The sequence below is a fragment of the Oncorhynchus clarkii genome, chromosome 2 (assembly GCF_045791955.1).
Source record: "Oncorhynchus clarkii lewisi isolate Uvic-CL-2024 chromosome 2, UVic_Ocla_1.0, whole genome shotgun sequence".
Lineage (NCBI taxonomy): Eukaryota > Metazoa > Chordata > Actinopteri > Salmoniformes > Salmonidae > Oncorhynchus > Oncorhynchus clarkii.
This window is the reverse complement of record NC_092148.1, coordinates 11,919,829-11,934,556: the sequence shown is the minus strand read 5'-3', so window position 1 is coordinate 11,934,556 and position 14,728 is coordinate 11,919,829. Positions and strand designations below refer to the sequence as shown.

General features: G+C 42.0%; 2 protein-coding genes across 2 annotated transcripts in view; both read right to left on the bottom strand.

Moving 5' to 3' along the window:
* LOC139421326 (myosin, heavy chain 14, non-muscle) overlaps nt 1-8,241 on the bottom strand; it is a 97,602-nt gene extending 89,361 nt beyond the window's left edge. Inside the window, exons 1-3 of the mRNA XM_071172096.1 lie at nt 8,080-8,241; nt 5,285-5,333; nt 4,202-4,385 (exon numbers count right to left, since the gene is read on the bottom strand). Of these exons, the coding sequence (XP_071028197.1) occupies nt 4,202-4,381 (180 nt within the window). The 5' untranslated portion in view covers nt 4,382-4,385; nt 5,285-5,333; nt 8,080-8,241. The remainder of the gene's footprint in view (nt 1-4,201; nt 4,386-5,284; nt 5,334-8,079) is intronic.
* A 1,011-nt stretch (nt 8,242-9,252) lies between these two features.
* The window catches only part of LOC139421317 (inward rectifier potassium channel 2-like), a 37,221-nt gene continuing 31,745 nt past the window's right edge, over nt 9,253-14,728 (bottom strand). Inside the window, exons 7-8 of the mRNA XM_071172085.1 lie at nt 13,781-14,098; nt 9,253-13,256 (exon numbers count right to left, since the gene is read on the bottom strand). Of these exons, the coding sequence (XP_071028186.1) occupies nt 13,023-13,256; nt 13,781-14,098 (552 nt within the window). The 3' untranslated portion in view covers nt 9,253-13,022. The remainder of the gene's footprint in view (nt 13,257-13,780; nt 14,099-14,728) is intronic.

The window sequence follows — 14,728 nt, the reverse complement described above, 5'->3', positions numbered from 1 at the left end:
TAACACATAATAATAACACATGATAATAACACATGGTACAAACGCATAATAATAACACATGGTACAAACGCATAATAATAACACCTGATAATAACACATGGTACAAACGCATGATAATAACACATGATAATAACACATAATAATAACACATGATAATAACACATGGTACAAACGCATAATAATAACACATGATAATAACACATGGTACAAACGCATACTAATAACACATGATAATAACACATGGTACAAACACATGATAATAACACATGATAATAACACATAATAATAACACATGATAATAACACATAATAACACATGATAATAACACATGGTACAAACGCATAATAATAACACCTGATAATAACACATGGTACAAACGCATAATAATAACGCATAATAATAACACATGATAATAACACATGATAATAACACATAATAATAACACATGATAATAACACATGGTACAAACGCATAATAATAACACATGGTACAAACACATAATAATAACACCTGATAATAACACATGGTACAAATGCATAATAATAACACATGATAATAACACATGGTACAAACACATGATAATAACACATGATAATAACACATAATAATAACACATGATAATAACACATGGTACAAATACATTATAATAACACATAATAATAACACATGATAAAAACACATGGTACAAATGCATGATAATAACACATGGTACTAACACATGATAAAAACACATGGTACAAATGCATGATAATAACACATGGTACTAACACATGATAATAACACATGATAATAACACATGGTAATAATGCATGATAATAACACATGGTGATAATGCATGATAATAACGCATGATAATAACACATTGTAATAACACATGATAATAACACATGGTACTAACACATGATAATAACACATGGTACAAATACATGATAATAACACATGATAATAACACATGATAATAACACATGGTAATAATGCATGATAATAACGCATGATAATAACACGTGGTAATAACACATGATAATAACACATGATAATAACACATGGTAATAATGCATGATAATAACACAATGATAATAACACATGATAATAACACATGGTAATAATGCATGATAATAACACATGATAATAACACATGATAATAACACATGGTAATAATGCATGATAATAACACATGATAATAACAAATGGTAATAATGCATGGTAATTCAAAATTTAAAGGCACTCACACATCTGAGTAATCTTTTTTGCAGGTGCATGGCAACAGTTGAACAAGATGAAGGAAAAAGGAAACCGCACACTGCTCTTGATAGTATCACTGATCTTTAATAAGTTTACGTATCAGCCTCACGGCCCTCGTCAGAGCTTTTGTGAATTTCTTAAAATTAGCACCCTTATGTAGACCTGGCCCCACCCACATCTGTTCCACGCATGGAAGGGGGTTGGAGGTGAAGGAAAAACAAATAAGTGCTACCAAATATAACAACATGTATTTCATAAATATTTGAATAAAGTGTGTAAATAAGACGTATTAAACACGTCTGTAAAACCACAATGAGAACATAGCAAGCTTTCATTAATCATTGGGTACATTGTACAAAAAACACCAGAGTAATCTGAAATAGGAACATAATTCATGTTCAAATTCACAACATAACATACATAGGCATTTTATCATTAAGTCCTTTAGGAAATAATGTCTGGAGGGTGAAAATCCCAAAACATTCTCTTTTACTCAGAGTATTATTAATATCTCCTCCCCTGTCTGATATCTGAACTTTCTCTATGCCACAAAATCTAATGGTAGAAATAATGCATGATAATAACACATGGTAGAAACGCATGATAATAACAAATGGCAATAACACATGATAATAACACATGATAATAATGATTGGTAATAACACATGGTAATAACACATGGTAATAACACATGGTAATAACACATGGTAATAACACATGGTAATACCAATTGGTAATAACACATGGTAATAACACATGGTAATACCAATTGGTAATAACACATGGTAATAACGATTGGTAATAACACATGGTAATAACACATGGTAATAACACATGGTAATAACACATGGTAATAACACATGGTAATACCAATTGGTAATAACACATGGTAATAACACATGGTAATAACACATGATGATACCGATTGGTAATAACACATGGTAATAACACATATGGCGGTGTGAAATATAGGGCTTCATCACATGACATGAGGAGGTGGGATTTATTTCCAGTATGAAGGTTCCACATACACACACATGACATAAAACAATGCATACATTGATAGTGGTTGAGATGGCTGGACTGAGGAGGGGCGAACAGAAATAGACACAGAGAGAGAGGGAGGAGTTAATAACCCTTGTCATAGTACAGCTCTTATGACCGGGGGGGACGACAGGAAGTGGTGAACTCTGAGCTGGTCAGGTCACAAGATTCTACCCCGCTCTGCTCGGCTCTGTTCTGTTCTGCTCTGTTCTGCTCTGTTCTCCTCTGCTCTGTTCTGCTCTGCTCTGTTCTGCTCTGTTCTGTTGTGCTCTGATCTGCTCTGCTCTGTTCTGCTCTGTTCTGCTCTGCTCTGTTCTCCTCTGCTCTGTTCTGCTCTGCTCTGTTCTGTTCTGCTCTGTTCTGCTCTGTTCTGTTGTGCTCTGTTCTGCTCTGTTCTGCTCTACTCTGCTGTGTTCTGTTCTGTTCTTCTCTGTTCTGCTCTGCTCTGCTCTGTTCTGTTCTGCTCTGCTCTGTTCTGTTCTTCTCTGTTCTGCTCTGTTCTGTTCTGCTCTGCTCTGTTCTGCTCTTTTCTGTTCTGCTCTGTTCTGTTCTTCTCTGTTCTGTTCTTCTCTGTTCTGCTCTGTTCTGTTCTGCTCTGTTCTGTTCTGCTCTGTTCTTCTCTGTTCTGTTTTCCTCTGTTCTGTTCTTCTCTGTTCTGTTCTTCTCTGTTCTGCTCTGTTCTGTTCTGCTCTGTTCTGTTATTTTCTGTTCTGCTCTGTTCTCCTCTGTTCTGTTCTGCTCTGTTATGTTCTCCTCTGTTCTGCTGTGTTCTGCTCTGTTCTGCTCGGTTCACCATTTACTTCTGCTTGGCACACACACCCGCATTCTCAGAATACGACTAACCACACACTTAAAATATGAATGTAGAATGACGACTGTGTGTGTGACTATGTGTGACTGTGTGTGTGTGTGTGTGTTACTGCGGCCTCTTCAACATTAGGAGGCTGAAGGAGTGTATTGTTCTATTCCTAGAGCTGCATATCAGAACAGCAGAGAAACAGAGAGAGATACCCTGTATAGACATACTATAGAGTAGAGCGCCCATTGGAACCCTGTCACATTGTCGAACACAAAGAGCCTTGGAACACAGTGGAAACTGGGACACAGCAGAACAGAGAAGAAGAGAGTGATCAAGATAAAGGATAGAGGTGGAAGTGTTCTACAAGTGATGCTACTTCTCATAGAAAGACGAGGTTTAGAATGCAACATGTAGAGCTGAGTGACGTAGATCAGAGGGCAGTGTGGCTCCAACAGAGAGATAGAGCCCTGTGACTAAAGCAATGTGAGAGAGGACAACTAGAAGCCCTAGTTCACTGCAGCACTGACAATAGAAGGAGACTAGAATAGAGTTGGAAGGGGTACAGAGAAGCATCGAAAGACAAGGAAGTTATACCAACACTGTGAAATAGCATCTTAGAGAATGCTAGATCAATGAATTACCATTCCATTGTCTTGAGAAAAACACTGTTCTCTTTTCCACACCTGTCAAACAGGCACACGCCTGGAGCTAATTATTCACCTGTATGAGGACTATTCAGAATGCTGCAGATAGCAATGCAACAAATAGATCATGAAAATGATTATGACATGGTATGGAATCATCTCAATTGAATGCATGGTGTGCTTATCTGCTAAGTAGTTGTCAATGTCGTGCTCAACTGCACAGGACTGATGGACCCAGGGAGGCCTGTGCTGTGCCCCATGGTAGGGCAAGAGGTGGGCAACTCCTTGGAGCACAGCAGTGCACACAGGTTTTTGTTCCAGCCCAACTCTAAAACACATGCTTCAACTAACAATGCCCTATATTGACGACCATGATTAGTTGATTAGTTGAAAAACTCGCCCCTCCCCCTAACCTCACCACCGGCTGCCCTCCACCCTGACCACGCCCATTGGACCCACCCAGCCCACTCACCTCAAAGCCGTGCTTCTCGGACGGAACCCAGACGAGCCTCTTTGCCGCCCAATCAGCCTGGCTGGAGGCGGAGAATACGTGGCCAGTGGGGGTAGAGGAAGTGGGCGAGCCTGGCACCGCCCCCGTGGACAGGAAGCGGGTGACATCATTGGAAACACCGCCCCCTGACGGCCTGGACATGGTGCTGAGATAGAGAGAGAGAGAGAGAGAGAGAGAGAGAGAGAGAGGGGGATAGAGAGAGAGAGAGAGAGAGAGAGAGAGAGAGAGAGAGATATAGAGAGAGAGAGAGAGAGAGAGAGAGAGAGAGATGGGGAATGGGAAGGAGAGAGACAAGAGACAAGAAAGACAGTGATTAGATATTTCCTCACTCAGTCACATTGTCACGTGTGAGTGAGTGAGTGAGTGAGTGAGTGAGTGAGTGAGTGAGTGAGTGAGTGAGTGAGTGAGTGAGTGAGTGGACTGCATAGTAGATGAAAATCAGAGAAGTGAGGACTGCCTAACTATCAGACAGTGATAGTGATGTGATCCCTCTCAAGCGAGCAGTAGTAGACTAGTAAGTACACACACCAAACACACACACACATAATGCACACACACACAGAAAATGAGAGCAGTAGGACCACACAGCCCAGATACAGTCCCGATAGTCAGAGATGGCATAATTGAAAGACAGAGCAAATCAAGGACAGTCAGGGTGGAAGAGAGAGAGATGGATGGAGGGATGCAGGGGGAAGGGAGCAGAGGGATACATCAACTGACTCAGTAAAGTGACATGACAGTCAGAGCTTAGAGAGAAAGGGAGAGAGAGAGAGAGAGAGAGAGAGAGAGAGAGAGAGAAAGGAGAGAGAGAGAGAGAGAGAGAGAGAGAGAGAGAGAGAGAGAGAGAGAAAGTGAGAGGGGGAGAGAGAGAGAGGCAGAGAGAGGGAGAGTGAGAAAGTGAGAGGGGGAGAGAGAGAGAGAGGCAGAGAGAGGGAGAGTGAGAGAGAGGAGGGGTCTACTCCACAGTTGGCTGATATTACTGTATTATCATAGCAACAGTACTAAGATTAGGTCACACAGAGACACAGAGGACCTTATACAGACCAGTCCACTCTGCTGGAGTCACGAGTCAACCACTTCTAGTAGTCAAACACTGTGGGACAAAGACAGGTCTATATCAACATGTACTGGCTTTAACAATCAAATCCTCCATGATGTGTGTGATTGTAAGGGAAGTACTATGTGTATTGGTAGCCATTGAGTAGTGAAGTCACTCTCTATCTCCCTTCAATCAAATGGTTACTACTGCAGAAAGCTCAATCTGCACTGACACAAAACACTCTCTATCTCCCTTCAATCAAATGGTTACTAGTGCAGAAAGCTCAATCTGCACTGAGACAAAACACTCTCTATCTCCCTTCAATCAAATGGTTACTACTGCAGAAAGCTCAATCTGCACTGACACAAAACACTCTCTATCTCCCTTCAATCAAATGGTTACTACTGCAGAAAGCTCAATCTGCACTGACACAAAACACTCTCTATCTCCCTTCAATCAAATGGTTACTACTGCAGAAAGCTCAATCTGCACTGACACAAAACACTCTCTATCTCCCTTCAATCAAATGGTTACTACTGCAGAAAGCTCAATCTGCACTGACACAAAACACTCTCTATCTCCCTTCAATCAAATGGTTACTACTGCAGAAAGCTCAATCTGCACTGACACAAAACACTCTCTATCTCCCTTCAATCAAATGGTTACTACTGCAGAAAGCTCAATCTGCACTGAGACAAAACACTCTCTATCTCCCTTCAATCAAATGGTTACTACTGCAGAAAGCTCAATCTGCACTGAGACAAAACACTCTCTATCTCCCTTCAATCAAATGGTTACTACTGCAGAAAGCTCAATCTGCACTGACACAAAACACTCTCTATCTCCCTTCAATCAAATGGTTACTAGTGCAGAAAGCTCAATCTGCACTGACACAAAACACTCTCTATCTCCCTTCAATCAAATGGTTACTACTGCAGAAAGCTCAATCTGCACTGAGACAAAACACGAGAAGAATAATGGTTCGATCTGCTTACCTTCAATCTAGATTCACTGCTGAATTCAAGTACTTATTTTTTACTCTAGTTGAATTACTACTGCTATTACACATCTATTACAAAGTAACGACTAGTCTGACAGACTGAAGGAAAGAAAGTATACCTCATAGGTAGTGTTTAAACACGTCTGAACTACAGCTGAGTCTGCCATATAGGCCATTTCTCAGAAGTCTCTGAAAACTAGTATGGATTGATTTAGTGATTGGTCTGAGGGTGTCAATCATCTATAGACTGCTTGTTTATATCGTTATTGGCTCCTAAAGGACACTGATATTGTCTACCCCAATAAATGACTACTCATCATTTGGATTGAAGCAAAACCCCTCTGCATACAGTACATAAAGTGAGTCTGAGTGTCAACCCGACCCAAAACACAAGGTCTGTTTCTGTCTGTCATCACAGATAAGGTGTCTACTCTCTCCACCCAGACCGCCCTGATTCCTCCCGTGTCATTCTGTCTGTCCCTCTGTCTCTGGCCTGAGTAGGTCTACACCTGCACTGACACCTACTCCTGTCTGTCTGTCATACTGTGTACACACAGCAGATTAGTGTTGATGAGTCACTCCAAACAGAGAGACAGAGTGCAGCTTCCTTACTGATGAGAGAAGGAAGATGAAGGATGGCCAGAAATAGTCATCAGATATCCTGAGGCATTCCCTATCATCTGTTTATACATGTCTGTCTGTATTTATCGTTATAACAAAAGCTTATAGCACATCTGAACAAGGCTGTCTTTAGGCGTCCATCACTGACTGACCAGGCTACTGTAGCTCACTCAGCCAGGTGTCTAAAACCTAATAAGACCATTTATTTTTTCCATAGCAACACTAAACTAAGCACACTCCCCAATACACCACCACAGTGCAGTATTAAAGACAATACTTGCGGGGTTTGTGTGGAGGTCAACGCGGGGGTGCGGGAGGAATGTGTGCGTGGTTGTGTGTGTGTGTGTGTGTGAGTGGTGGTGGTGGTAGTGGGAGGGGGGGGGGGGGGCATGGTAACGCCTTTTCTTTACGCTTAAATTTGAGGGGAAAAGCCGAGTGTTGAGGCAGAGGTGACATTGTGACTCAACCACCGCCTGAAACTGTCGCTGGCAGACAGACACACTAGCAAGCTCCCCCGTCCAAAATATTTTGCGTCCGCTAACGGGAGCCATACGAAAGATTCCCATTCTACTACCTGCAACACCATACCACCCGACAAAAGCCATGAAGCCAAACGCCAACCACACCTCGAGCATGAGGTATGAATAATGATTAGGGGATTCGTTATAGCATATGCCTAATGATAGACTCAATGGACCACATTAAAGAGAGCGCATGGAATTTAGCCTTACAGTTAGCTTTGGGGTGGTCAGTCACTAATGTGGGTTAAATAATAACCTAATAATAATATTAATAATAATAGGTTAATAATACGAATATCTTACGGATAAGAAGACATAATATCGTTATAATAATATACTTATAATAAACCCTTCATTAATAAAGCAACATAATTACAACTGCTTGCATTCTCTTGTCTAACAGCTTACAATATTTTCGGTTTGCTATGTGATCGTTTTGTACCATTCGTGGGCCTGCATGCTAACCGGAGGGCCAGGCAGCACGCCGCTGGAATGTCCCCTATTGGGTGTAATTTTCGGCGTTATTCCACCCGCATTTAGACTAACCTAGCTAGGTTAGCAAGTAGCCAACACCAATGAAATATGATGCGTCGCCGTGCAGGATATTAGACTAACTACGACTGAATTAGAGTTGGCTATTGGTAACTAAATATCTCACCTTCACAATGTTCTCCGAGACGTGGATAAGTCTAGGGCTCGAGGAGGAACGAAATAAGACGGTTTCTCAGTTTTTTCCTGATTTATATGAGGTGAGAGGAGGGTACCGCAAATGCGGCTTTTATCATTACACCGCTCTCTCAGTCGAAGCCGCACACACACATTCTACTGATCATAAAACAGACAGACAGAAGGGTGAGGGCAAATCGCCGGCTTCAGGGCAGCACAATCACTTCCTGTCTATACACCAATAAAAAATAACTTAAATTTAAGTCCCGCTTTATAAATAGAGTCTTCGAATGAAAATCTACAACTGCTGCGAATCCCCGCCCATTGAATGAGACGATCCCGTCCAGCCCCTTCACTGGCACAGATACAAGCGACAACAAATGGGATCTTGAGAGATCCCAATTGCCACACATCCTAACCAATCAGACAAAATATTGGGCAGTCCCATCAGTCTGACGGACGTGTGGAATGCCCAATTGGAGTAAAGTAGCAGGTGCCCATGCAGTTTTCTCGCGGTGGGGTAGGGAGATTTGCACGCTCTTTGTTGATGACGGCGTCCCTTGTCTGTCACTCGGAGAGGGACGGAATAGTCCCTAGACATTGATCTAAAGTCGGGTTTGGGTTTAATTTAATGGTTAATGCTAGGTTTGGAGACAGTACTAAGCTGATCTTAGACCTGTGCATAAGGACTGTCTATTGGAAAAGCCGGGCTACTAAAAGAGGCGACCGTCCCAGATTCCTACGAACAGTTACCGTCTCCGAGTCTTACGAATCTGGCTGGCGACCGCAGCTACAGCATGCTATAGTACTGCTCAAAGGGGTTTGCCATTTAAAGACAAAACCGGTGCACCAGTCTTTGCTCATCAATTATTCTGATTATATAGGACCAGGTATTCTTCTAAAAATAGATCATTTCTGTTGCATTATGAATTTTAGTTTTTAGGTAATAAACATGTGATAACATATTCTATGTAGTTTACAAGCCTGCACACCTTGCACAGTAAAGACACAGTAATTAACTGTATTGTAATGGAGGCAGTCTTTTACAGATATTCAGGCCTACGTTGTGACCAAATACACCTTTCCATTCAGCAAAAAATAAATTAGACTTTTATTTGACAATGAGAGAATCTGAAACTCAAGTACAAAATAAACCAGAATTGACTCATATCAATCAATGTGTTTTATTTGCTCTATAGTGCCATTCTTTTTCACATGGAAGTGCTTTCTGCCACAAACAATAGTGAAATTATTATTTTTTGTGATACAACAGAGAAGGATGGGAAACGTATACAGTGGTATCTGTAGAAAATAATAATAGAGCACAGCTAGTAACAACCTGATTCCACTAACGTACATCCCAACATACCTTGACCTGCAATATCAGAGTTTTATTCTGGAATCTGATAAAGCAACCAACCAGGAAGTCGTCAAGTAATCCATCTGGCTATGTTGTTGTTGTGTGGGATGCGTAAAAAAAAAGACTAACGCAGAGGTCAAGAGGTCAGAGTCCTGGTGGTCAGGGTTCAAGTTACCCCCCCACAGGAAGTGGAGCAGACAGGACTGGCCATTCACCTATAAATAGAACTTGGTAGCCATGGAGACATAGGAAAATAAGGAAGGACACGGAAGTTGAATAAATGTCAAGAACACCAACTATAACCGATCAATATGGTTGTAAATTATATAATGGAATCTGCTTTAAAATGTGAAATATCCATGTTTCCTGTTCAAAAGGTCAGTGTGTGTGAAGTGCTGCTTTCCATATACAGTATGTGACGTCTTAAAATGCCATTTCAATAGCCGTTTGTGTGCTTTTACAGTGCTTTGTATGTACGTAGTGTCCATAGTGTCAACTTACTTCTGTGCAAAGATGCAAGTCAAAGTTTCAGTTGTCTGTCCTTGTAGTAGGTAGAACATTACAGCCCTGTTGTGTCATCTAGTGGTCAAGACAATTGGTCAACACTTTACACTTTACATATCATGTAGATTCATGATATATTGTGCATGGTATCTGCTGGTAAGGTGCATAACCCAATGATTTTGAATTGTAATGCTGCAAAAGAAAACCGAATAGATTATATTTGAAATAATTACTTAGTTATTATGTAATACCACACATGGCAGTTTAACTTAATGTAAAGTGTGACTAAATATTGTGGTAGTAACGGCATAGAAGTTAGAAGTCTTCATCTCTCAATAACATCAGTATACATATTTCAGAAACCATCACTTTCAGAAGAGTTACACGATTCAACAAAATAGACAGGCAATAAAAACATCTAATTTGAACATTACAAATCATGTGCTAGTTATAGAATAACACCATAGACTTCTTTTTGAAGGCACCGCCCAATGCATTAGTCTCCCACATGGTGTGAGACAGACACCAACCAAAGCAGAATCATAGAATTCAGGATTAGTCATCCATTCTAATTCTTTGAACAGAACCTCTCTCCAAGAACAGAATGTCACAGAAATTCAATTCCTCCTCAGGTGGTTTGCCAGTGCAGTTGTGAGCCCTCACAGTTTACAGTAAGAACAGGAAGATGTAGGGAGTGGTCAGGGAGGTTTTCCTTGCGTAAATGTACTGCAGTGAAGTGACAGTTGTACGTTTCAGGTCCTCAGTACATGGTGGTCATGGCAGTCCAACAGGTTTACGGTCCATTTCCAGTCCCAGCTTAGGGTGCTCTGCCAAGGCCTGGAAACTTCCAACAATGTCACCTTAAAGGTAAACTCAGCTAAATGACGTTACCACGAGTAGCACTGCAGTTATTGAGATGAGTGAGACGCAGGACTTCACTCTCACAGTCACACACATGGGTGAAAGTAGATGTCATTTCTTCCCAGTATGGGACCTCCTATGTTCACATGATCACACAATTCCATATAGAATCTCTATTCATTCATTCCATATATAATCTCTATTCATTCATTACATATATAATCCCTATTCATTCATTACATATAGAATCTATATTCATTCATTCCATATAGAATTTCTATTCATTCATTACATATAGAATCTCTATTCATTCATTCCATATAGAATTTCTATTCATTCATTCCATATAGAATCTCTATTCATTCATTACATATAGAATCTCTATTCATTCATTAGGATTTCTGTTCATTCATTAGGATCTCTGTGGGCCTCGTACTAAAGATTTGTTATTTAACTTAACTAATGTATGTAGGTAATGTATTACCTTCTACTGTAGCATGAACACAACCTGTCATGATGTTTTCATCTGATTGTCAAACAATCACTTCAAAGGGCTCCTTTACATGTTCATCCAGTCTCAACATGTCTCCAGCCTCCAAACAGTGGTGGATGCAAAGAGACCTCTGTTACACAAAACACCAACAAGTGTGATGACATTTTGGTGATTGTCATTAGGCCAGAATTTATGCGTCCACTACTGTCCACGCGGGTCTCAGTGTCAGCCATCCATCTCAGCCTCGGCAACATTTTGTTTTCATTATTGTGATAGGCTCATGTTTTACCGGTATGGAATACCCTCACTATGTATTTAAACAGCAGAGAAGTTGAGCCTCACACTTCAACGCTCTTAGTTGTTGTGGAAATTGACCCACTATGCTGTTTACTTTCTGCATCTACGTCATATCGCTGAGTCTACCTTTAACATCCCCCATTTCCCCCTTCAAATTCTACCAAATATACAGTATTCAGCAAATGAACTAAATCAAGAAAATACTGAGGAAAATCATACAAAGTTAAATGTTTGAGGAACACAGAATCTCAGGTGACAGAATCTCATATTCAAGACAGAGGTAAACATTAACAGAAGATTGTCCCTTCAGCTGGGTACTGTAGAATTTTAAAAATAACATAAGGTAACATTTTAATCAAAGTTCTGCTTACAAAGTACTTATACACCTTTGTTTGTTAACCATAGTTAACCATATTAAACAATCAATCATAAGCTTAGAAGTAGACCTTCAAATAACATGTTACCAGACGATGCACTCATATGGTTTTGTGCTGACACTGCACCCAGTTGAACAAGCAACATGTTTGATTAAATAAAGCAAATATATAATAGTCTTGCATTATAAATACAGAATAACAACATACAGTACAAGTCAAAGAAACAGCTTAAAACCGCTGCTTATTTTCAGCTGTTTCTCTGTATCCATTTTGCTACATAGCAGTCTAACACAACAGACCTGCTCAAACCTTGACAGAACACAAATCACCAGAATCAAAAACATCAACAGGTTTGGTGTAGAAGTTACCCGTAGGCACAGATCTAGGATCAGCTTAGCCTCTCCAAAACCTAACCTTCACCATTAGGGGGCAGAAACACTAAACTGGTCGTAGCTCAGTGTCTAGGGGGCAGCTTCACCTAACTCCCATGTGTCCAGTGTGAGTTGTAACTGAACAGGAGCTGCAGGTACAGACTGAAGCCAATAGGGGTCAGTGTTGTATGTGTGGTCAGCTAGGTGCTGGAGCCAGTGGTGAATGTAGCGGTTGGTTGACGGGACGGGTCTGAGACAGACGGGTTCATAATGATTCTGAAAGATCGCTATGTCCAAATCAGCCAACACAGTTAGAGTAGCAGCAGCCCATCTACCCCTTTCAAAGACAATTCTCTCTCTCTTTCTATCCCTCTCTCTCCTGTTCTGTCCCATCTGTCTGTCCTTTTCTCTCTCTGTTTGACAGTATACAGTATCTCTGTCTCTCCGTTTGTCTCTCGGCATCTTTGTGGTGTCTTCTGTTTCTCTTTCTACACCTCTCTCAACTTCAGTCTCTCAATGTTGTCCTTTTCCCTAAATCTTCTACTTACCTTTCTCTACGTTGGTCTCTTTCCCTATGAAGCCTGTATCTCTTTCTGCCTCTCTCTCCCTTTGTCTGTCCCTGACTTCCTGTGGATCCTAGGTCACTTCCTGTCCCCTCTGCCTGTCGCCTCCCTAGTTAGTGTGGGTGGGTTGTGAGAGGGAGGATCGGTGGGTCAGGGAGGAGGGGCAGACGCCAGGGTTGCCCTCAGGGTCATTGTCAGGGGAGACGAGCTGCAGGGCTACTTCGTTCTCGTAGCAGAAGGAGGAGCGTGAGCCCTGGATGTACTTCTGCTCGGCCAACTCTTTTGCGCTGCAAGAGGGTGTGCTGGGAATCTCATAGGTCCGGTGGAAGAACGAGTAGTCCACCTGGATAAGAAAAAGAGAGGGGTCACTCTGGGTAAGAAAAAGAGAGGGGTCACTCTGGATAAGAAAAAGAGAGGGGTCACTCTGGGTAAGAAAAAGAGAGGGGTCACTCTGGATAAGAAAAAGAGAGGGGTCACTCTGGATAAGAAAAAGAGAGGGGTCACTCTGGATAAGAAAAAGAGAGGGGTCACTCTGGATAAGAAAAAGAGAGGGGTCACTCTGGGTAAGAAAAAGAGAGGGGTCACTCTGGATAAGAAAAAGAGAGGGGTCACTCTGGGTAAGAAAAAGAGAGGGGTCACTCTGGGTAAGAAAAAGAGAGGGGTCACTCTGGGTAAGAAAAAGAGAGGGGTCACTCTGGATAAGAAAAAGAGAGGGGTCACTCTGGGTAAGAAAAAGAGAGGGGTCACTCTGGATAAGAGTGTCTGCTGAATGGCTAAAATGTAGAGAAAAGGGAAAATGTAACAACGAAGCTAGAGGATGAGAAACTCTTTCCTCTTCTGTTTCTATAGGACCTCTCCCCCTCTTACCTGGTAACAGTTCTTCCTCTCGAAGAGCACAGGTTCGAAGCGATGACCCCAGAGGATCTCGGAGGCGAGGTAGGAGCTGCGACACTGTGTGGTCATGGCTGTGGCCTCCACCATACCCTCCAGAATGACCACCACCTCCAGCTCCGCGTCACCCTCCAGAGTCCGACGGTCCATCTCAAAAAATGGCGACTCATCGTCGATCTCGTGGACGATGGTTACCGGGGAAACCAGGAAGATGCGGTCGGTTCCCGTGTCGAATCCCACGTTGATGTCCTCATTGTCCAGCGGGAGGAACTCTCCCTCTGGGGTCACCCTCGGCTGGGGGAGGGGGAAAGAACAGGGGTAGAGAAAGGGAAGTACAGAGGGTATGAGGTTAGTGATTAAGTGTTTAGTTTTTACATTGTTTACAGGAACATATTGTATTGTTCAGTCTAAAGTCTTAAGTGTTACGTTCCACAGAAAGCTCTCGCCTGCCTATATTTCTTGGCTGCACCAGTCTGCAGCCATACTCCACAGGCCTAGGCTTACTACACAACCTTTTTCAGGAGTCAATCCCCAGCCTCAGCACTGAGAAACACCAGTCTACAGCCATACTCCACAAGCCTAGGCTTACTACACAACCTTTTTCAGGAGTCAATCCCCAGCCTCAGCACTGAGAAACACCAGTCTACAGCCATACTCCACAGGCCTAGGCTTACTACACAACCTTTTTCAGGAGTCAATCCCCAGCCTCAGCACTGAGAAACACCAGTCTACAGCCATACTCCACAGGCCTAGGCTTACTACACAACCTTTTTCAGGAGTCAATCCCCAGCCTCAGCACTGAGAAACACCAGTCTACAGCCATACTCCACAGGCCTAGGCTTACTACACAACCTTCTTCAGGAGCCAATCCCCAGCCTCAGCACTGAGAAACACCAGTCTACAGCCATACTCCACAGGCCTAGG